The 25057-nt window shown below is 40.5% G+C and overlaps 1 protein-coding gene across 13 annotated transcripts in view; it reads right to left on the reverse strand.

The window, feature by feature from the left end:
• Nucleotides 1–395: 395 nt before the first annotated feature.
• The window catches only part of NCOA7 (nuclear receptor coactivator 7), a 100511-nt gene continuing 75849 nt past the window's right edge, over nucleotides 396–25057 (reverse strand). For 9 of the 13 annotated variants that reach the window (XM_080389931.1, XM_080389930.1, XM_080389929.1 and 6 more), the window contains 9 exons: nucleotides 23086–23270; nucleotides 20588–21654; nucleotides 18956–19124; nucleotides 10096–10243; nucleotides 5555–5680; nucleotides 4961–5113; nucleotides 4327–4422; nucleotides 3578–3651; nucleotides 396–2686 (listed from right to left, as the gene is read on the reverse strand). In XM_080389931.1, coding sequence (XP_080246057.1) covers nucleotides 2551–2686; nucleotides 3578–3651; nucleotides 4327–4422; nucleotides 4961–5113; nucleotides 5555–5680; nucleotides 10096–10243; nucleotides 18956–19124; nucleotides 20588–21654; nucleotides 23086–23270 — 2154 coding nt within the window. In that variant the 3' untranslated portion in view covers nucleotides 396–2550. The other 4 variants (XM_080389923.1, XM_080389934.1, XM_080389925.1 and 1 more) reach the window with 3 other exon arrangements.

Genomic DNA, 25057 nt, shown 5'->3' on the forward strand with positions numbered 1-25057 from the left:
GTATATGGACTTTTGACCTCCAGGAACAGGTTGGTCAGAAAAGATGGAGGAATACATGTAATTTGTTACTGCTGAGAGAAGCATTACTGCTGAAAGAAGGTCAATTGTTTACTGGTATTTCTTAGCCTGTTGTCACAGTCTGTGAGTGAACTCAAAACACAGCTCTGTTTTAGGAGATACCATACCACACATGCACAAAAAAAAAAAAAAAAAAATCTAACAACCCAAAAGCTCCCATCTCCTTAGTCATGCTTCTAAAATACGATATTGCTGGAATTCTCTTTTAGAGGGAGAGGCATAGGTATTAGTCAGGAGAACCTGTAACTTAAGCTGCATCCTTTCATCTTTAAAATGTACTAAAGTCTGTGAATAAAAGACAAAGCATCTGTAACAAGTTTCTGAATGCATAAATTCCTTTATTGAAAATATTGTGATAGCACTGCATTACATATATTCAATATTCATAGTTTCAAGGGTCACAGAATTTTGATTGAACAACAGTTTTGAATATAGACCACAGCGTTTAGATATGCTCTGACAAGGATAATATAATGGAGTCAGTTGTAAGTAGCAATAGTGAAATGTACGTAAAATGTTGAACTTGGTTGGTTTGGGTTTGTTTGGGTTTTTTTTTAACTATTAAGTGGTCTGCTCTGCCACCATTTAAAAGAGCAAACAGTATTAGATATTCCTGGTATCTTCAAAGCATTATGCTGCTAGCAACTTCCAAAATATTTTACAGCGTTACCAGTAAGAACTTTTTTTATGGCTGTAGTAGAACACGTAGAAGGGAAGTGTGAAAAGCTCACATGCAGCGTGTTACAGGCTTACTGTATATAATAGCACTGGGGTTTAGATTGTGAAATTTCTGTGCAGGATTAAGATTTAGTAATGCTTTTGAAAGAAAATCACTTGGCTTTTTTTTCTTCTTCTTAATCTACTCAAAACGGGAAGAGCAGTAACTAAATCGAGTTGTACTTGTCAGTTAATACTATTCCAAAATTAGACTGTACTGTTTTAATGCATGGAAGCACACTACTGTTTCTAAAACCTGCTTTTCTCAGGATAATGACACGTTTGAGCCTAAGAGCAGGACAGCATCCTAATGTTGGTTGGCCCTGGACTGTGTAAACAAAACCGCAACTTAATGGGAAAGCAGAATTCCTTAGCAATATTGAAGATTGCCAGTCCTCTGTCAGTGTCTCCCTATTTACTGAAATTTTTATTTTGTAACATGGAGTATTTTCTCTTCAGCATTGCAGGAGGAAGGGGGAGAAGTATCTGATTATTTCATGAAAAGCAAAGAAAAATATTTAGTTGCCTGTCAAATCCTAAACCAGCCTGCTGCTTCAAGTCTTTTTCAGGAAGAAGATCATGTATATAATTGCTAAGAAAAAAGAAGTGTTACACTAAGATAACCTGGCCTGTTAGGAAAATAGCATTCTTCTCTAAATCTTGATTGTATTTTCTCCTTAACAAATTATTAAATTTGTAGAGAAATGCTCATAAAAGCACAGTGGGTGGCTTATTTTGAATCACTTGGTGGTGATACAGAAAAACAATCCTCTCTTAGAAATGTCCTTCGTAAACAGTCTAGGGCAGATGCTCAGAGCATGCTGTCCCAATTCTGTTGACTGCAACAGAGCTGATACAGTCTATACCAGGTGGCAGTTTGCCCAGTGTCTCCATACACTGCCAAAATAATAATCAATTAACAGGGATGTGGCAGCAGAGTTAATAACAAGCACTATCTACCTTCTCCCTCATCTCAGAAAAAAAACAGAACAGAATTATGCACTCAAGTGTTTCTGCCAGAAAACAAACCCTCTAATCAGGGTAAAATGAAACCCAAATCTCATTTACAAAATAAAAATATAAAAATTAACTTCAGAAATCAAATAAATTGATTCAGAATAACATCAATGCATAAGAAACCTACCTGAATAGTAATTATTTATCAAATTGATATTTGAAACATAAAAAGAAAAAACTCATAGCTAATAAAATTAAAAAAAAAAAATCTGCTATACAATAACAATAAATAAAAAGATTTTAAAAACACGTTCCCTTAAGTGCTGTGTACACTGATTTCTGGTTCTTTTCCATGGCAAACAGTATGCTGTAGATTTTGGTAAAGTAACCTTTTATTTTTGGTTGGCATTTGTACATTGAACATAAATACACATGGAATGTACTAGATAGTTACAGATTTCCCACAGGATCTTTTTCACAGTTACAGAAAAAGTTTTCAACTTATACACCATGAATGTTTTCATAAGCCTCATATTTTTGATGGAGGAGCGTTGGAGGAGGAAGTAAAAAACCACTTCAGACTGACCTCTTACTGTTCTGTCTTACTGCCTCTCAAAACCAGCTCTGTTTTTTCTTGGGTTGCTTGGTTGGGGTGATTTTTTTTTTTTTTTTTTTTTTTTTGCGTAGTCATGCTCTGGTACAAACTTCAGGAAAAAGCGTGTAACGTTTGACGCAGCCTGCACCTTCTAGTCAGCTTTTAAGTGCCTAACAGATCCAGTCCTTAAGGCAGTCAGTATTTCACTCAAATGTCCATACTTCTACATCTTGTATTATGAAATCTTCTTTCTTAGATAAGATGTCATTATTGAAGGTGCTGCAGGAGTTGCTTCGCCCATGGTACAAATCTGCATCTAACCATAAGCCAAACCGGCCACTAAAAAGGAAACACACATCATATTTCAGGTTATATGTAATAGTAAAAATACTGGACGATGTAGAAACAACCAGAGGAGCGATACAGAGGACTCCAGGTAATTCTGAGGACATCTTAGACTGAATGTGAAAAGCTCAGTCCTGGCAAAGCGCTTGCCAATAAGCTTGCTGAGCAGTCCCTTCAACTTTTGTTTGCACCAGCAAGCAGGGCAGAGTGCAGGACCAAGCACGTGCCCACGACCCCCCTGTGCCGTTTGGTTGTCTGCACCGCCAGCTGTGGCCGACACCAGGGCACAGATGTCAGGGTCCCTTCCTTGGCTGTCTGGATGTGGACACGGCCCTTTCTGGTTCAGGAGAAGGAGGGATTTTTATACACTCCCGATGCAAACCATGTCCAATGTCCCACGGTGCAGCCTGCAGTCAGCTTTCGTTAGTCATATAGACTTAGCCCTTGATTTCATACCCACTGATCTTTGAAGCTTAGGACCTGTTGTAAGTACTGTCTGTATCCCTGCTCCGTGCATCAACAGAATAACGACAATTTAATATGGACCACGTGAGAAACCTTAGAAGCTGATGGCAAAACTGCCATTAGAGATTATCTTCCAGTGGCAAACCTCTTCAGCAATGAGACATATATCTACCCAAAACATCTGGTTTCTTCCTAGCTAAAAACCCCAACCCCACAACAAACCCTACTTGCCTCACTCTTTTCAAGCAATGGAAATTGTGCTGCATCTATAGCAGAAATCAGATTGCTGAGGTTGTCTGCCCTAAAGAGTTTAATAGAAGTTCAGTCATTTTACTAGTTTTTCTTGCAACTACCATTGCCCCTATTCTCATTAAAAAAAAAAAAAAAGCCACATTATTTGAAAACCAAATAGTCACTCACCCTCCACCTCCGAGCTCCAGAGAGCTGGTGTCTCCGTTGATGAAATATGTGTTCTCTCCACTCCACTTGAATACCTAAGTAGTGGAATAAACCCCAAACATTTGGCCTGTAAGGATTCTTGTGTTCTAAAACTACTGGGGACTGACTCTTAGTAGGTATTTTTTGGTGTAGATTTATTTTATTTTTATTTTTTTCTTGAAAGGGAGGGGGAAGAGGTAATAGGTAGAAAGTAAAGGAAAAATACATATTTAGAACTATGAACAAGGCCCCCTAATCCTTTTTAAAATTCTGCTTGCATTTCTCAATCAACAGGCATTCTGTTAAAAAGGGACAATGTGTTCAATATTGAAAAATGCATAAGCCATGAACAATAAGGGGTATTTCAGTAGCACTTGTATCTCTGGTTTGTTGTCACTGTGATCCTAAACACGTGTAAAACTTTACCCTGTTCATGATATCACTGCCTTCCAAGGTGAGTCTTTGACAGTCCCACTCCTCACTTCTCCCTGCTTCCCCCTTCAAGTCACTTAAAACCCTCTCCTCGCCCTTACAGACTGTCCCCTCATCACTTCAGATAATATCAACCACTATTGCTTAAACTTAAAACATTGCATTGAAGCAACAAGTGATTACCTGCATCCATCAACAGCTGGCACATCTAAACTCAAATATGCACTCGTCATAAAAATCTCATATGTTTCAAAAGCACAACCCAAAAATCTTATTTAAGAAAGTGAACACCCACTTACCTTGAAATTTGGACTGAACGTGTATAGGAATGTTTCACCAGTGCCATAATAATGGTCACTAAACTTGAAGGGATGTGTAGCATATGCTCCAAATATCTGTTAGAATAAACCAATTGAAGTAGTTGTGAGAACAGTGCAAAATTCAAGAGAAAAACCACCAAACATTTCAAAACGCTTTCTAAAGAACAACTGAGCTGCTGTTTCATGTTAGAAGAACCAACTAGTGAAGTACATCAAATGAGCAAGCACTCCTGCAAATCTTTTGTAACCTGCAAATTAAAAGCCAGATGACAACAATGGCAACAGGAACACCGACTCTAGGAGCTACTGAAGTACCAGACCTCCACAGAGGCATCATTTGTGACAGCTCGTTAAATAAGATACCTACAGAAGATACTTCATGGGCACTATTAAAAGGAGCACTCATTGCAATTATAAAGCTGGGGGGTATTTTTATTAGTGCTGATGTACTTTCCTGCCTGTAAGTTTAGTTTAAGCAGCAGAAAATATAAAAGAAAACACCAGTATCTTACTTGGTATGATGTCACTTTATGGTATGACTAGCTCTTTATAATGATCACTTTTTATAACGTTGCCCTTTCACTCCAACCCCCGCAGAACAAGCATTCCTTACCTGGTTGTCCATATCCTTGATGACAAGGAGAACTGGACTGTCGAGAGATGCTGATTTACGGTACAGAGTCTTCAGGCTAGTCCCATGCTCCAGTGTGCTGTACGCAAGCCGCCACGGATATCCCTGCACTCGTGCGGGCAAGCGGCGGGCAAGCTGGGCAACGAACAGGGGGAAATTGTTACATATTCAGCAGGTTGAGTCACAGGTGGTACCACTGAGTACTCCCTTTCTGCCGGGGCTCGTGAGCCAAAAAATTGCTGTCAAGGGAGCAGCTGATGCCAGCTGCTTAACATCTCTGCCACATGCACGTGGCCTTGTACTCTGAGCCCAACAGTCTGCATTCACATCACCTGTGAAAGAGATTTCAAAACTGGCACCCCCTCTCTGAGCATCGAAAGAGTTGCCAGTCCTCAACATCACAACTCAGATCCCAAAATTGCAAAACATAAAAACAAGCTTTCCAGGTGAGCCAGTGCTGCAGCAAACAGGACCTTGCACAACATACTAAGTATTTTCCAAATTCTTAAAAAGCATTGGTATTGCCTCCAGAAGGAAAAATATCCCACACTCAGCGAAGAGAGCAGCTAGCCATACCTGCTCTATGTGCATATTCTCCAGGAGAGCGCTGTGATGCTTTAAGACAGGCAAAGTATCATCGTCATCATCTTCATAGTAACTGCAAACGCTCTTTCGTCGTTTGGCTTCTTCTACAGTAATGATCTGAGAAAGAGAACAAGTGTCCAACCTAAAGCATAGCTCTTACACTGTCAATCCTCTGTTGAAGCAAACTAATTTAAAACAACATACTCTCCAAGCTGTGACACTGCGGAGCAAAACCCACTATACGGGATGGTTATATCATGCACAGGCAGCCTTAACGAAATGGGGAAAATCTTAACAACTGTCAAGGTGTTTTTGAGACAGCCTGGCCAGAATTTCTTCATGCCCTGGTGACCTCCCAGAGCTGTAGAGTTCTTTGGGATTAATAAATATTGAGGTAACTAGGTGACATCAAGTGGTTGGTTTCAGACATACCTGGTCCCATGTCAGAAGGCTAAAGTGCACCTACTTCTTCCGAGGCACATTATATGCATCTGAACTAGATGTCTTGGTAGGAGTCTAAATGAGGAGGACACAGAAACTTCTTTGTTTTCTCTCATGCAGCTAGTGGAGTAAATTATTTTCTTAGCTGCTAATGCATGAGAAGATTTAAAAGTTTAAAATTTCACTTCTTTTTATTAGAACAGCATAATTTTTCTGGTTTTCTTTACTGACTCAGACATGGTTTTGTGTTTACAAACTGAAACAGAAAACATATAGGAAAGTAGTAAAAAAAAAGTAAATCAACTTGAACAGATATTTTAAAGTTCTGTCTTTTAGGAAATGCACTAAGCAAGATTTTGAGCATCCAGTTTACATAAGTTCTTGAAAATACTATTCTGAGAGTCAAGGTCAATGCAAATTATCAAACAGCTCTTTGGAAACTTCTATTTATTCCTTTGCTTAAGGCTTTATAAAGAGACCACACTGTAATATTTTAAAAGGTGAGTCCTTATAGATATTTCTAACATCAAGTTTGAATTTAAATACTTCTAGAACGAAGCAAGGACATGTCTCCAGCAACTACAGGTAAGCCATACTACCTATAAATCTGGAAACAAAAAAGAGAACGCAAGTCCATACAGTTAATGCTTGTCTATAAAAGGACTGAGCAGTCTACAAGGTGCCGAGAGAGATGGGACAAACCCTGAACCCCACACAACATGGGCAACAAACAGGAGCCCAAACGTGGCACAGGACAGGAGCTCCCAAGCTGGCAGCACCCATGGTGCCCAGAGCTAATCGCAGAGGGGAGGACGCTGTGTTGCCCCTTGACAGCAGTGGTCCAGGTGCCCTGGCTCCCAACAAGCTGCTGCTGGGGTGCTTGCCCTCCCAGCTGGCAGAGAGTATCACCTGGCACAGCTGGAAAGCTGCTAACCCTTCAGTGAAGCTTGGGATGCTTAGTGAGTGACAGGAGCCTCAGCTCTGCATGGCACTGGGAGGTGAGATGAGGCACACTGTGACTGGCTGTGGGGCTTCAGGTGGGGCTCGGTTCCACCACGGCAAACAGGAAGAAACAGCAAGAGCTCTGAGATAGGGCTGGTGAGAAAGGAAAGAGGAACCAAGGAGGCCCAGCCACAAAACAAATGCAAAACCTTAAACTGCCTTCCTTCCATAAGCATATCACTGCAGAGGTCTTATCTTGGAGCAGGAACCCCTACATGTGGCTGCAGAGCACACTTGCACCACTGCCACGCACCTCCCTGCAAATACGGCTCCCAAACGACTTTCACATTACACGTGGATAAAGTTTTGCATAACTCCTCTGCGCTTTCACGATCACTGCTCGAACTTGCAGAAACTGTCAACATTTGAGACAATTGCCAAGAACTGCCTGCACACACCTGCCCCACAGGCGAGAAGGTAAATGCACTGGACTGACTCCAGGTGCGGACTGAACCATACCACAAAGCACAGAAGAAACTTTTCATGAAGACCATGGCTGGTGAGGAGTTTGCTGTGAGTAGGACAAAGCCCTAATACCGTCAGTCACACCTAGCATCTCCAGTGCTATGTAATGCAGCTGCTGCATGCACTCACATCCAGCCTGCCTTCACTTGCAGACACTTGGTGCAGAGCCCGGGGCAGCCACCCTGAGCTGGGAATCTGGGCACTGACACTCCAGTGCACACAGTGGGGTTAGGAAAAGAGAAAAGGGCAGGACCACAGTGCAAAATCTAGCCTGCGGAACTAGTGTTGCTATGTGCCCCTGTGCACCCATATAAAGTACAAGTATTCCTGCCGGTGATACTGCAAGAGCGGCACATCTGCACCCTACCCCTCTGGCCCAGGCTCGGTGGGATCCAGTTCTGGGCCTTCTCAGAGAGCAGAGGATCCTGTGCTGGAAAATTTTTCATATGGCAAATTTCAGGGAAGGTTTGTACTGCGAAATTAAGATAATTTAAAAACAAACAAGCAAGCAAACAAACCGTTAAAGAAAAAAAACTACTTTTTTTTTAATGAACATATTTTTTATCATAAATCAAAAGTACCTAACTCCTCTTTCAAAGGCTGTTCTCTAGGAACAGTCTCCCGCAGGACAGCAGGGGGGCTATCACAGCAAATCAACCAGTAACAAGTATCTGTAGCAAAATGCAACCAAACTCACAGACATCAGCAACCACCAAAAACCTATTAATGCAGTTTAAGTTGCAAACTGACTCCAAAGACAGACAAGCCCCACTCTTCAATGTATAGATACCTCCTCAGTCTCTAACTGAAGCATGTATTTGAATGAAGTTCAGTGTCAACAACTGCAAAAAACCAGGGATCTGCAAGATCAGATATTTACAGACCACACAAAAGCAGAAACAGACAAAAAGAATCAACCACTACAGTAACTGGATCTACAAAATCTTTTAAAGATTTTATGGGACTGAGAAAGCAAGCTACCTGGGGTGGAAATATCCTGTTACAATTCATTTAAGTGGAGAGAACGTTTTTTACTAGCACAGAAGTGTCATACCATTCATGCTGTTCAAATAGGGACACAGTTCAACATACCTCCACAAAAGGTTCCCCCTGGTCAGGTCTGGCACAGTAAAGAATGCGAATATTCAAAGGCATTTGTTTGCCATTCATCATCTACCTGCTTATTTTGCAGTATCCACTGTAATTCCCTGTTCTAGCGGCAAGAGCTCTTGCCCACAAGCGTGACAGACTACTATTGCCCATGGCACGTTGTGATAGAATTGCTTATATGCTTCTTCTCTACAATCACACTTTCTGTTTCCCCACAATGGAAAGTGAAACTTTCACAGTAATCATGCCCAAACTTGGACTTTCCATAGAGATTTCCTGGCAGACCTACTTTAAATTTGTAAAGCCTGAATATATTACAAATAAGAGAGACACACCGTTAGAAGCAGTTTCCAGCTAATTCTTCTCCCAGTACATATTTAGATAAAACAATAACAGACAAGTTCCCAGTGTGGCCAGATCTCTCCCACCTCTGTTCTTTGGATCACTGGTCCTCCTCTTTCATTTTGGTTTGATGAAAATGGTATGCAAATAACAACTGAACAGTGAAATCTAGCGCAATAGATGACTGCACTCAGCTCTGAGCAAAACAAGGAATGAAGACTTTTTTTTTTCCATCTTGCAGTTCACAAAGCAACAACATTAAGAAACTATGAAACTGCAAAAATAAAAGCTATTCGGGATTAGAGGTCATGTTGCTACATTTCAAATTACAAGCCCCACTCCTGAGCTCTGCTTTTGAACAGGACAACATACTTTGAAGATAGAAATGCTGGGGGGCGGGGGGGAAAGCAAGCAGTAGAATTTTTTAAGAAGTTTATGTTTACGACAATTTATCAGAGCACTTTTTAAATCACCATCCAGATACTTCCCACTTAAGGATTCTTTAATTTTTTTTTTATTTATCCCATATCCTTAGCACAGCAAGTGCTTCAGCATTCAGAAATAACCATTAAAAATGCATGCAAGCTCATTTCCCTTAGAAACTACACTTTGTATGCATAAGGGACAGATAACACACACAGGCATGCCAGGTTGTTAAAACAGATTGCAAAAGCCTCCATATGAAAAAGCCAAAGTTCGAGGATAAAACCTATCTATCTTACAACTAATACTCAAACAGTATTACTGCGTGTGCCTGAGAAGCAGGGGTCTGGCACATCACCACATACCAATCCATTTCAACCAGCACACAGGAGTCTGTTACTTTTAGCATATAAATACAATACAAATTTAGCAACACTGACAACATATACCTGTATAGTTTTGTAAAAGGCTAACATCACATAACCAAAATGTTTACATAACTTCTGCTGGTTACACACCAGAGAGCTCCCAGCTGTTTGCCTGCTCTTTCTAGGGAGAGAAGAAAGGAGAACTGAAGGAATAGAAGTACATTTGTGAGACAGATACAGGCCTTGAGGAGTCTTCTGTAACACTTGCTGCTTCATATAAAGAAACAGCATAAAAATAATCAAAAAAGAAGTGCTGAGCTTCTTAACAGAGGATGCACATTTAATATGCACATGCTTCACGTAAAGGCAGAAAGCACTCACCTCCCAGCTTTTAGTAGTGGGCTCACTGAAGAAGTTGTCTATCATGTCAAGCTCCTCCTTTTCTACCACAACAAAACCTTGCTCTTTGGCATCTTTCCCATATACTTCTGGTGACCACTGAACAAAAAACGTGTACAAGTGATCCACCCTGTAAAAAGAAGAGAAGGAGACAACTATGACAAAGATGGGGCAACCACGCAAAGAGGATACCCACCACACAAGGCAATAGCTCCCTCCACCTGGCAGCCTGAAGCACTTCAGGGTTTCTCTACTTTCACTCCCCACAATACATTTTTCTCCTCCCTTTGCTATACACACAAAGCATCATGGTAAAGTAAGCGGCTTGTCCAGTCCCACAGAATTAATGTTAAGAAGTCAAATTGATTGGTATTAGGTGATACTCACAAAAGTTAAGCCCACAAAAACCCTCACTTAGTTTAATCTCCTGCATAAAACAAGCCGTAAGAGATTAACAGTAAAGTCTACATCACATTTCTAGATGCTCTTTAAAAGTTATAGAGGCTAACCATGAAACAATTCTTCATTCCACTAGCATAATGAAAACAAGCAGTTACTGATGGCTCTGCTAATGCTACAGCTCCAGCACTGTGTGCACTTCCATAAACATAGTCAGCTCTCAATCACTGTCTTCAAAGAGATGTTCTCTGATAACATCCACCACAAACAGTGAAACGATTTTTGAAGAAGGAATTTATGTAGTACATTAGAATTAAAATGAACGCATGCAATTTCAAACAGGAACATGACAGTGGATCCACTGTACAAGAAGCTGAATTACCAGCAGGGAAGAATAATAATAATAAAAAAATCAAACCCTAACTAAAGAGGGCAGATAGACAGTAAGCACTTATGACGCTGGATCCTTCTCCAGTTATTCACCAGGAAGTTTTGTCCAGCAATTCCTTGATCAACACAAAACAAGAAAAATCTTAGAGAAACTCAGACATTTTCCCCCTATATTTCAAGTTACTTCTACTTATATATCTGCACAAATAATCTTAAAACACAATTTCAGCAGTGGGATTCTGTTTAGGGTCACTAGTATAATTGCAGAAATTTTTCCAATCAAGCCTACGTTTTTTGTTCTACACTCCTACAAACAAGGGCTGCAGTCTGATGTCAGTTCTCACTACGTAAACGTACAGCCCTGTAACTGTTGCCCGCTCATGACAGCTACACTAATTCGCAGTCGAAGTGAGATATTTGGATGGGCTTGACTCACTATGGCCTCAAGAAATTTGGATCCAATTTCCACTACCCTCAGAAAGAATAAAGGATTGACTTTGCTTGATCATGAAATGTCCTCTTAATCATGACAGAGGAACAAATTAGCACTGCCATCAGTTTTGACTCTTCTCCTCTCCGCATTCACAAACACTTCTGTGGTACATGGCTAACAGATTTCTATGAGTTTAAAAGTTTTTTATCACCTAAGAGCTGTACCTGTGAAACACTTTTAATATATACAACCAAATACGGTTTTAGTACAATTGTCCTAAATTTGCAAACACCCAACACCAGCTCCTTCATCAAGGCAGCTAATGCTGCTATTAAAATAAAATTTTAGCTGCTGCTCATTCCTCTGCAGCACCACACACAGAGTAGAGATCAAGGTAGTACTGTGCAAACAATCAAGTCTTTGGGATAGTTCTTGCCAATAATTGCCTGGAAAAGGCTAAAAAAGGGTCACACTCCCATTGCCAAGAGCTCCCTCCTCCTTTGTAAGAAGCCACATGACTGCTTACAAGTTTGCATAGATCTAAAACCAATGAACTATAGAAGGAACTTCTAAAAGCTGTAGCATCTCATTTTAGTCAAGATCTTTTCCTCTAACTGAAGTTTTCCCACATCAATAGGCGCCACTCAGCATGCCCCACTCCGCTCGCCCACAGAGGCTTCAGAAAGAGCAGTATGATCATCTCTTTGCTAACTAATGTGAGTTTTAACTGAAAAAGGCATTTAACTTGACCACTGTGCATTTTATGTGCAGTAGTCCTAGTCTGGAAAGCTATCTACTTATTTCCTACAAATCCTTATGAAAGAACAATAAAACTAGTGGTTGCTGCTGTCTGGCTAAGATCAGTTTGAAAGCACATTCATGCAGGTGGGTGAAGGAGAGCAGCACACTCATCTCAGAATCACAGAATATATCTAGGTTGTAAGGCACCTCTGGATATCACCTAGGCCAACTTCTGTTCATAGCAGAGCTAACTTCCGAGTTAGAGGAGGTTGCACAGTCTTGTCCATTTGCAGTTGTGAAGATCTCCAAAGAGATTCCACAACCTCTCCATGCAACCTGTTCCATGCCTAACCTGTCCCATGTTTTGTTTCTCTTCTATCTTATCACAATTTCCTCTGATGCATGCACGTACATTCTGAGAAGTGTCTAGCACCATCCTACTTTTTTTTTTCCTCTTCTCCCTTTTTTTTGTGTTCAAAAGGAAGAAGGGAATAACCACCACCCAAGCTGCTGGCTGTGCTCTTCCTTACAAGGGGCAGGAAAAAGCGAAGCTTGCGTTACTGCAAAGACATATCACTGACTTACATTGAGTTTGCTCTCAACCTCCCCAGCTCCTTTTCTGCTGAGCTACTCCCCAGGCCACCCATCCCAGACTGTACCAGTGCAGGGACAGCTCCACCCCAGGCACACAACTTTGCATTTGCCTCTTCTGAACTTTCTGACGTTTTTGTCAGCCTATTCCTCTGGGCTGAGGTCCCTCTGAACATCAGCCCTGTCCTCCAATGTATGAGCACTCCCCAAATTTGTCCCCCAAAATGACAGAGGTGTGTTTTCTCCCAGTGCTTGTGTCACTGGTGAAGGCCTTCAGTACCGATCCCCAAGGAATACTACTTGCACCTGGCTACCACTCGGACTAGCTACCAATGCTTTGAGCCCAAAGGTCCAGTCAGTTTTTCACCCACCTGGTAGTCTACCTGTCCAGGTCACCTCTCCAATTTGGCTGTAAGGACACTATGGGAGATTGTGTTGAAAACCTTACTAAGGTCAAGGTAAAACAACGATCCCCTGCTCTCTCCTTGCTCACTGAGCTAGCAGTCTCAAACAGAAAAGTTATCTGGTTGGCAGAAAAACAATTTGCCCTTTGCAAATCTGATAGCCATTTCTGATCACTTCTTGTCTTCCATGAGCTTGGAAACAGTGTCCGTAAGAACTTGCTTCATAATTTTACCAAGAACTGAGGTGAAGTTGACTTGCCCTGTGCTCCCACAGATCCTCCTCGATTTTTCTGAAGATGGTTGCAGATTTGCCTTTCCAATTACTAAGGATCTTCCCCAATGATCATAACCTTTCAAAGGATGATAGAAAGCAGCCTTGCAACAAGATAAACCAACTTCCCCAGTACACTCAGAATATTTCCTGTCAAGCCCCACAGACCTGTATATGCTCAGTTTATTTGAAGTAGTCCATAACTTAAGTTTTCCTTTTGGACAATAGACAGATGCTAAATAAATCCAGACACTCCAGATTTAAGGAGCAGCAGCATAAAATAAGGAACAGGTGAATGTAGAAGTGAGGTCATTCTGAAAGGGGATGCAGAGCATCCCTTTGTTGTTAATAAAATTATAACCTTATGTTATTGTGGTAATTCCCAGCTACCAAATTGAAGAACCTTGAGGCAATTTTTAAATTGAAAAACCACTGCTTGAGGAACTCATTTACAGCCAACTTGACAGCTGCGAGGAAATTTATCCTAGAACTCAATAGTTGTTTTGGTGATCATGCGCTTACGGGTGTGTCATGCACTAACAGAGAAACATCAATAAAATGTGAAGTGCTTAGAAATGAACAACTTCAGAAACCTGAAATTAATAATTCCAGAAAGAATTATTCAAAAGGAAAAGGTTACAGGAAACTTCTTTTTTTAAAAAAAAAACAAACTAGGAGAGAGAAATCGAAAATGAAAGATGGGACACTGATTAAAAAGGGACTCCCCCAGATTAAAAGGAAAGTGAATATGCTTACAAATATGTTCATAGTAACACAAATGCAGAGGGCACAAAACAAATATAAAAGGAAAAGTTCACAGTGAAGGACATACATTCACTAAAACACTGATTTTTGACAGTACAAAACATGACACAAAGATCATGACAGCAAAGTGACAGAATCAGTGTAAGACAAAAGCTTTGTGGAGTATTTATGCCACCACATTGCTTAGTAAACTGGGCAAAATCAGCTGTGTGTGAATGCATCCGAACAGAGCAGCACATGCTGAAGAACTGTGAGCAGAGGCCGTGCGTGCAGGATGGTACTTTACTCTTGGCAGAATGACCCTAGAGACCTGGGATAATAGCTCTGAATTTTGGAGCAATTGCTCTGCACCAACACACTGATGACAATACTTGGTACGATCTTTGAATGTACCAAGAAAGTAACATTCAGCAGAAGGAATGAGATTGTGTTTAGTTTGGCGCTTGACACCAAATACTCTGCTCATCTCTGGTGCATCATTCCGAAGTCATGCTCAAGTGTTGCAGCTTCGTGACACAAAACCAACTGCTGTACAGCAAGATACAAAAAGAGCTACTTAGCTTGCAGGAGTGATACCCTGTGATAGCCTATGTTAAGAGGAACTTAAACCTGGTAATACAGACACAACGACAACCAGAGACCAGAAACCAGAAATATTAAAGTAGGTATATAGTGCACTGAAAAAGAGCAAAGGCAATTATCAATAAAATACATCAGACAACTTACCAAGTTACAGTTGATTCTTGAGGGGGAACCATAATTGCTTTTTCTTCTAAGAGATATACTTTAATTTAGGAGGTCCCAAACTGCCATCATCATCACCACCACCACCATTTCTGTTGATAATGTAACAATATCTGACTTTTTTTGAGGGCAGAGGCAAACTAGTTTCCCATAAATTAATGTCCTCAGGTCAGTAACAGCTGGGAGGGGGGCTAGTTCCACATCTGCGTGTTTGGGTAGTGTGGGAGGGTTTGTGTACCCTGCGGTACATGTACAAAGGCTCTAAGTCCAACCACAGCTCCTGGCCTAGTAATAGGAATTAATTCTGAGTCTTACAACTTCATTCTAAACATGCCTTACTAGATGATGATCCTTCATGAATCTTATGAGGGCTAAGGCATCGTAAGCATTCATATGCTTATATAAGCCTATATGAGCCCTCATTACAAGATATAAACTACAAACAGGTTTTCATAGGTTTCATCTGCATAATTTGATTTCTTATTTATCAGGGGTCTAGAAGGACTCTATTTGTAGAAGGCTAATTCAAAAGGAGTCTAAATCTAAGCTTTATGCTACCTATTCCATGAACAGGAACATGGAAGACTGACCCTTCAGTATCAGGACCATCTTAATCATCATCTCTTTATGCAAAGTCCTGCATAAGCACGTGGAAGCATCACGTAGGTATTGACTCCAGCTAGTTGTGCTACAAGCTCTTCCAGATCTCAGCTTCAACTGTACTAACTACAGGGTGTTAGTATCTAGTGCATAATAGGAGTCACAATCACCCAACATCTTGCTCTACAAAAGGAAACCCCACAGAAACAGTTAACAAACCCCAAACCAAAGCTCACCCAACTCCCCAAACCAACAAAACCAACGAAGAAATCAATGGGGTGGGAAGATAAGACGGAAAAAGGGAAGCGAGGCTCAACCGCTGTTACTTTTCCTCCTTGAAAATCTGCCTGTTCTCAAAATGGAAACTTCCAAAAAAGCAGATGCACTCTCAGCAGCATGATCTCAGTGCAATGTCTTTTACATCAACATCAATGTAAATTATGTGTACATAAACCAAGCCCGTCTGACAAATTTGTATTATAGATAACCAATGAGATTTAATTCTTGACTGAGGAACTAGTCAATGCTAAAATGAGGAAGTTATTTGTTACAACACATGTTTATAAACAAAGAAATTCTGCATTACTATCTCTGTCCCTTGAGGAACAAGACCTTGAGGAAATCTGCAACATACTGACCTACTACTACTCCTCCTCAAAATCCACTAGGGTGGAAAATCTACATACCATTCAAACATAAATCCATGTAGTAAGAGCATGCACAGACTTACCCTCTAATACTGTAAGCTATACCCATTGCAAGACTTCTCAGCAAAAGAATAAATCTATTAGTCTCCAAAAGCACAAGTGCCTTTCTGCTTAGCTGAACCTGACAAGAAGCTGCCCCAGACTGAGTCATCTTTATATAAACAACTCAAGATGCCCATCTTCCCCATTACGTGCTAAGGTGAGCACCGCTGTGATCAAGGAGGCAGAGCAAGGCAGCCCCATAGTCACTGATTAACTCAGCTGCGCTGTGCATGTCATGGGGTGATGCACACCAGGACATTCTCAGCACCTGGGAAGTCACATAGGAAGAGAGACGACCTACAACAGCCACAACAGGCAAACACTTAAGACTTATTGACAGCCTTTTTTGAACAGCATCAGCCTAACAGCCTTCTCTCTGTATTAATAATGTTTCCAAGGGTTTCCATTAAAAAAAAAAAAATTAAAAAACCACAAAGTTTTAAAAGATAAATACATCCCTCTCCCAGTGCAGGTTTCCTGCAGCCTGTCACAGCTAGGAAAGCAGCAGCAGTCTGCAGATGGAAGAGGAGCTCTGCTGGGAACAGTGGGCTATGGGGCCCAAGCTGAAAATGGAGACATTTTCGGAACTGATGACACAACCTGTTTTAACAACAAATACTAACAGACCATGGAAAAATGTAATTAAATATAAATCAGAGGAAAACTTAACTTACACAGTGATTATAGGCATGCACATCATTTTTTTCACAACCTCAATCCAGGTTTGGTTGGTTTGTTGTTTGGTGTTTTGTTGTGGTTGCTTTTTTTTTTTAATTACTACAAAATGTTAAAATGCTGCACAAGCTACTGAGACTGCACTGGACAAAGTGTTTTATTTATGCTGCTTTATGGACAAAGAGATTAGAGTGTTATTATTGATAATTTCATACATGAATATAAATTGGATTCCAAATGTTTTTAAGCTTAATAAATTATTCTGATACACTGGTCAAAAATACCTTACAAAGCTATCCCAACCAACCTATTGCCCATGACACCCTCCAGATGCCACAGTGATAATTATATACTATACAATACTGGTGCAAGAATATCATTAGCCAGTAGGAAGCAATGTATTTTGCTTTGGGAAGGCATCTGAGAGTTCGGAGGAAACACTGACGTGCTGGGCAAAGGCATATCTTGCATTAATATGAAGGAGTGGGTTTTGCATTTAATTTTTGGCCCAAGTTCTGCAAGATCTTTTATACACCTCTGCGGTGTTAAAATAGGCGTGCATGAACCGCATCACAGTGACCCACTCTTCCACTACGCCCACAGTAATTTTGGTGAAGATCTGAACAGCAGCCCCGACATCAAAGATCTGGTCTGTCAGCCAGCATGGCCAAGTGCCGATGCAACAGCTCACTGCAGAAATTACTTTTTCCTCATTCTGAAGACTGAAGTATAAATCAGGTGTCAATACTTCAGTTTATATATGGGTTAAGTCCCTTTACTATTCAGAAAATTTCTGCTCATAAAAAGACAAGTAGAGAAGCTGTTTTCCAAGTTTGTTTTAAGAAGCTTACTAGATTTACCTGTTGCAGAGCAGCGATCAGAGATGACCTTAGTTCAGCTCAGCGGCTTTATTCGGCATTACACTATCCCCAAAGCAATAACTGACCTTGTGTTATATTACAGCATCACTCCAACTTCTTGAAGTATTTACTCACACTTCAACCTAGAATCTTCTGAACCCACCCTTTTGCAATCCCTGAGGAGCCAAGGACTGGGTTCAACAGATAGCAAGCAAACCAAAGCTAACTTCAGCTACACTCCTGATGGCCACATTCCAGCTGGATTAAACCTCTCCCTCTCCTCCCCTGGGTCAGCAACTTTCACACTACTGGTCTGCTCAAAACACTAATTCCTAAAATACAAGAAATAAACACTTAAATCAACACACACTCTCTACAAATTTGAAAATAAAATTAAATAATCTGGAGAATTATTTTTAGAAAAGAAAATATTGACTGCATCTTAAAGAGACAACTCTGAGAGACATCACAAGTTCAGATTCTTCCTTCCCGATACCTAATTCACCAGACGTGTGATCACGTTTCCCTATTTTGGTTCGTCAACAGACTGGAGAATTGCTCTGGCTGCCTTCTAGCAAGAGAAGGACCATGGATTTGATGCCTCACAGCCAGTGAAAATTCTTGGGTGATTTATATGGAAAATCACAGGCCTTCACTTTTTTTTCCTTTGCCGTAGTACTATTTATGCATATACATCTCCAGGCACATAACACCTTTAAATGGATTTTATTGTGAAGGAAGGGACATTTTGAAGGCATAAATGCCCCACTCATTCAGCTAGGGGTGTCTCCCTTTTCCACTTGATGCCCTTTGCTCATGTGATACGCCTAGTCTTTTAGCACTGGCACCTTAGTGGATTCTTTGCCTCTCTTGCCACTGCTCCCCTTTTCCACTTCCCCTCACTTCCTAGACTACAGCTGAAACCCAGATCATCCCTGTGTCTTTATCTTATGTTAGGTGCACATATATCCTTTTTTTATCTTCCAAGTGGCACCTGATCCATTCTTCCTTCCCACTGGGAGCCATATTACACTAGCAACAAGCACTGCTTTATCTCTCTGGCATGCAGCGAAACAAGGGCACCTCTCTCCCCATCTCAGCATCCTTGCTGTATTTCACACCTTGGACCACAGAGAAAAGTCAGATTCAACTCTAGGAAACACTACACATTAAAAAAAAAAAAGCACAAACATGTTTTCGTGCTAGGCATTGCAGCTTACCTTTCTCGAGGAACAGCAAACCAGTACTCTGGTTGCTTTATCCTTTTACTGTACTGTTGAGACATGGTGGTGCTCTGAGATGCAAAGGACTTTCTCATGGGTTTGCCTACTTTAATGCACAGAAACATTGGAGGAGTCTTGCTCTTCTCCTCTTTTGAAGGAAGCATATCTGAATGAGAGACAAAAGAAATGGGCTGCTTACAGGGAAGTACAGGTACTGTAGCTGATAAAACATTGTCACAACGATTAATCATCTTGTACAAAGGAATATTGTGAGACACCATACACAGAATTACACCTGACATGCCATTCAATGGTTTAATAAATCCTTTTTCATCCTGAACTGTGGCCATTTATTCCCATTTCATGACAGTCTGTTACCCTCCTCAGCTGTACAGCTATGTACACAATAGCCCTGTAAAGCAAACCAGTAAGATGATCAGGCTGGGTGCAAACTGCAACATGAAGCAGGCAAGTAAAGGGGACAATGTTTGACTGGGTCCAGGAAACCCATCCAGTCGAAGGGTAACCCTGCACACACATGCACAAAGCCCAGTCAGTTCCTCAACTCCAACAGTAAGCCAGCCACACAAAGCCCTTTTGTCTGCACAAGACAGGGTCAAGCAGAAGAGTGGGTTAGAGTTCCTTAAATTGCTAATGTGACACAAAAAATGCTTATTAAACTACAGCCTCAATCACACCAAATTTGCCTCATTAGTTTCAGGAGTACTCCTACAGCCAGTTTTTCCTCCCCCTCTCCCAATGAGAACCACCACCCAATACAACTAGCAAGATATAAACCCTTGCAAAAGAAAAAAATAGTAATTTTAAGAGCAACTGTTTTTAAAATAAAGACTTCCACTCTAATCATCCCCCACCACCTGATACGAAACAGGGGTATGTCCACTTCATTAAACTACCAGGAGAGAAGCATCAGCATTCCAGGATGGATTAGTGCTTAGAGGCACTGGGCTGCAGCAGAGAGAGTAATATGTGTACACACTATCTAAACCGAGATTTCATTTTGTTATATGCTTTCCAATAACTGTCTGAATTTTATTTATGATAACACAGTGACCAATCAGGACAAAATGATCAGTCAATAAGACTCTATACATATTCCTATTTATCACTTCTTTAAGGGTTTCCATAGCACGAAAGACACTAGACATGCAAATAGCGTCAAGAATAGTTTGGTACCCCCCTTTACAGCAACGTACAACTACTTTGGATACTATCAGAAATCCAGCCATGGAGTTCACTGAAGCAATGAAAGTTACCAATACGGAGTGACAATTCCCAGGCCAAGAAGTGACCCTGTCAGAATTGCAACTGGGTGACATTTCACTGTCCTTCGTAAAGCCAGTAAACAGAGGTGAAGATTATGTAACAGTGATCACTCAATATGGAAAGAGCACACAAGCTACTTATCAAACTAGGAGCTTAGGGAATTTAAAGGGGTTTTTTTTTCTTCTAAATAGCAGATAATATAAAACTATAATGTGTAAGAGGAAAAAATAGACCAGGTACTATAGAAAGAGACAATTTTTAGAGCAGAAGGCTATCAATTCAGAGGTTACCGTCATAATGCTGTCCAAGTCTCAGAGGAAACAAGGATAACCAGAGACCTACCTTCAATTGGCACTTGAATTTTCTGCAGCAGCCACAGTCTGATTTCTGATTGATTGTCTAACTGCGTTTCTTGACAGGTCTTGTCTATAGCTGGTACTAACGAAGAGTCCACAGACTCTTTCAGATTCTTTTCCTCTGCTGCTGCTGAGCTGAGTTCTAATGAAGGTGCTTTCCTTTCAACACAGCAGGAATCAAGCTCCATACTTTTAACTGTATGGACTTCCTTAGCTTGGGACTTTGAAAAGCTAAGTGTAAGGTCTATGCCAACTGCTTTATTGTTTTCACCTTTCTGGATTTCAGCCTTGTGTAAGTCTTCAGATGACTGAGACCCATTCCCATCTTTATTGAGGTAAAATTCAATAAGTTTATCTTTCTCTAGCTCTTTCTTAGTGTCCAATGCAGTCTCCACCTTACCTGTTGGGGAACTGACACATTTGTTTACTTCTGGAATAACATCTTGCTTTTCACACAGCTCTAAGTCTAAGTCAGCTTTAGGTTCAACACTGTCCTTTTTTTCCAAGGAATCAACTGTCAAGTGCTCCTGGGCTTCTGTAGTGGGTTTGGTTACCTGCTGCTTAGTTCTCCCCAACTCCCTGGGGTCAGCCAGCAAGCCTTCCATTACTGAGATTTTCCTGTCCAACCCTCTATCCATATGAGATGACATCTTTTCCACCTTAATGAAGTCATTCTCTCCTTCTCCCAAAAGGGATTTTTCTTTGGTTTTGATATCTGAAGCATTTTTTTCCCCAGAAGGCTCCTTGGCACATGGATCCACAGCGAACTTTTCCAAACATTCGGTGGCAGTGATGTTGTTGGAAAACTCCAGTGACTTTGATTTGATCGAGCCTGTACTCTCAGATGACTGAAGAACTTCAAAATCAGCAGACTTTTCCTTATCTGAAGGCTTTATCTGTTTGGCACCAAAAGCAATGGATGGATCCCCATTCTGCTGCCTCTTTTCCTTGCTAAGGGATTTGAATTTGCTGAAAGGATTGATATCTTTCTCAGATGATAGGTCTTCCCATTCTCCTGGCCTGTACAGAGGACAAAGATCCTTTGGTATGTCACTGTCAGGGAAAATGATGGATGTACATAGGATGTTAAAAGCAAAATGGAAACAGAAAAAAAAAACAAAACAGGAACAGAAAAACTAAATAATGTACCAACTTAACTTAGGCTCTGAAACTCAACAAAAAATTACTTTCTCCAAAATAAACATACACCAGTGGAAATAAGTAATTTTAAAGAAAATAGAGAAATATGTGGAAAGGATAATACTGAAATAAAATGAGTAAATCACTTGGTAGAATATGCCAGATGGGTGAAGAAATGGTACACATGTAATAACAACGTGCAAGTCATCAGAAGTTCAGTAACCGAAAAACCACAGAACATGTATTTAGCTGCTAGAATGTCATTCATACTATGTTAATATTGTTTATTTCCCACACCTGAAAATGAGTCAACTTCGACAACCATCCATGCTTCCCTAGTCATTACAAATGTATTTTTGAGAACACCACAAGTTGGAGATAAGCCTTACCCTGTTTGAACATGTTTACTGCAAAACAGTAACAGGCAGAGTTGGGCTTTTTTCCTTTTCTTTTTCTCCATTACTTAAATCTACTGTTTGAATGCAGACATTCCCAGAGATTTCTTTTTAAAGCAGGACAATCATGAAACATTTCAAAATGCAAAATTCTTTAAAATTTAACAGAATAGAACTCCAGCTCTTCATTGCTGCTAAGAAGTCTGAGGTGAATGAGAATACAAGATTCTCATAGTTTAAAACTTACAAAGAAATTATTAAACACTCTAGTAATGAGCATAACAAATATCTGGAAAGTTTTTCTTGAAATGGGAAAACTGAGGGAAGTAGATGAATTTCACTGATCAAACAGGTGTTTACCTGTAAGAACAAAACTTTGCTTAGAACTAATACATAAGCAGTGCCTTGACTACACATCAACAAAAATAGCCCACCCCAGAAAGTCTATTGTGTATTATAAATGATAACTATTAATGCATTTCTAGTTTTGGAGTGGAAGCATTCCACAGCCTGGTATTTCTCCAAGTCCTGAAGATGGCAGTTAATGTGCTGTTATCTTCAAAAGTTTTAAATATTACTCTCTGAACATTCCTGGTAACACAACTAATCATCCAAACCTAGCTCTCTTCACTTCCACTGAAATAACCCTAGAGATGGGTCAGTGCAAGAGCTCAACCATGGCATGCCACCAATGCTTTTAATTACTGTTTTTTTTAATGATCCCCTTTGCACTTTGGTTCTCATATTCATGACCCATTTCTCTGTAATGCCACTGAAGTGTTCTAAAAAGGAAGAACAGCATATGTGAATCATTCCTTTGCTGGCACTTTCCTCCTGCTTTTTTTTATTCTGCTGCATTAAGACTCTTCCCTTTCATTCACCTCCTCTCCTTTTCCACCACCCTTACTGAAAATCTGTAAACATAAGTTCAGGGAAGAACACTCCTTACGATGGCAACGCATCTTTAATCTTCATGTGAGAGATGTCATTGTAGAGAGCTATTGAGACAACCTCCTCCATGGGGCAGATGAGCCCATATTCTTCACAGCCATTCTCAATTACCAGAGGATCAGACTTATGTGGGTCAAACATGATATTGTTTGGAGTTACTATCATGACTCCTCCAACTACACCCTAAAACAGGAGAAGGAAGAGTTAGCACATCACTTATCATTTGGTATTAGATTTTAGGCTACTATCCTAAAAAGAAAAAAACTCTCCTCTGCCTCTTTATTCCCCATCATACAATGTTTGCTAACAAAACATCTTGGTTTCAAATTGCATTGTCAGACATTGTAAGGAGAGCAAAGGGAAAAATTCTATTCTAGATGAAGCCACCTTCATTTGATACATGAATTTATATGCAACCAGCACACAGGAAGGCAGTCTTACTCATGGAAACATCAAAGTTACCATGCTAAGCTACATCACAGGTCCCCTTGACTTGATCTGGTCTCCTAAAGATACATGCAAAAAGCTTCTATATATAGGGAACCAATTTGAAACAGCCTCTCCCCAATCTAGAAGCAGCTTCTACCACGATCCAAGCATGTTTTGCACAGCTTTAGATAACATCTCATTCTTCAAAACATGCTCTAGCAATGGATTCGATAAGAGGGTGCATCAGCCATTATTCAGCATCCAACCCCTGGCAACAGACTATTTTTCAATGTCTACAAAGGAGATTTCCAATGTCTCGCTCCTGCACCCTTTCTTCCAGACAAGCTACAGAATTCATGATACCAACTCAGAAGTTGTGTGTAAATCGTGACATCTGACAAATAGGAGCCACAGGATCAACAGGAGTGACCTGCACTGCAGATACTATTATCCAAGGTCATCTGCAAGGCAAGCCAATGCAGGCTAACAAACAGGCAGGTAAAGGACCACAAGCTTGGTTTATGTTTTTTTTAGACCAAGGAAATGCTAAGCTGATGGTCTGGCACAGGCAAGTGAGTACATGTGTGCCTGCTCCTTTGTAAAGCGAAGTCCGTATGTATTTCCCATTTGCTTCTCTATGACTCACGTACACATGCCTGGTCTGCATTTGGATGGCAGAATCAAAACCAAGTGCAGAGGCTTCTCCCACAGGTATGTAACTAGTTAGCCAGAAAAGCAATACATCAGTAGGCTGTATTCCTACCCAGCCACTGCAGGAAGCAAGGCAACAAGGGATTTTTAGCTACACTGGCAAAAAAGCTGCCCCAATTTTGATTGTTCTGACTGCAAATTACTTTTTCAGTCCCGCAGCCATAAAATCGGCAATCTGTATCCTCTGCACCTAGCAAGTATCACATAACGCGGCGGTATTGCCCTAATTTACATGTAAGACACCAAGTAGTCCTCTATTACTTTCTACAAAATAGCAGACTGAAAAATTGCAGCGTACTTAAATAAAGTCTACATCCACTCGATGCAAAAAGAAGCCAAAATCTGTAGGTGTAAACACATCCATCTTACAAAAATCAGAACTAAGGGAAAAATGACTAAACTACAATGGTTAGCATGTATCTCCAGTGTTACAAGTTCCAGAGGACTTGAAAACCCAAACATGCAGACATTAACTGAAACCAGAACCAACAAGAGTAGATATATCAAAGCAGACTGTTCAAGACAACAGTGCCTTGCAACCTTGAGAGGAGGGTCAAAATACTGCCCAAGCTTTGTGCCTTCGCTTCTGAAACATCTGCTGTAAAGTTTAGGATTGCAGTCCCAGTGGGAACATGTACATTACAAGAACACTTGCATGAAAAAGAAAGAAAAGGTTGTAACATGCAATATTTATCTTTTTATTAGGGTTTGCATGGCATTAATTAGCAAGTGCAGAAGCAACATGGACATATTTGGAAACACTGCTCTGGAAACAGTTAAAATTTAGCTTAAAGTCATAGATTAAATAGATAGGCATGTACTCATTTTAT

This window comes from Falco punctatus (assembly GCF_963210335.1).
Source record: "Falco punctatus genome assembly, chromosome: 5".
NCBI classification, from domain to species: domain Eukaryota; kingdom Metazoa; phylum Chordata; class Aves; order Falconiformes; family Falconidae; genus Falco; species Falco punctatus.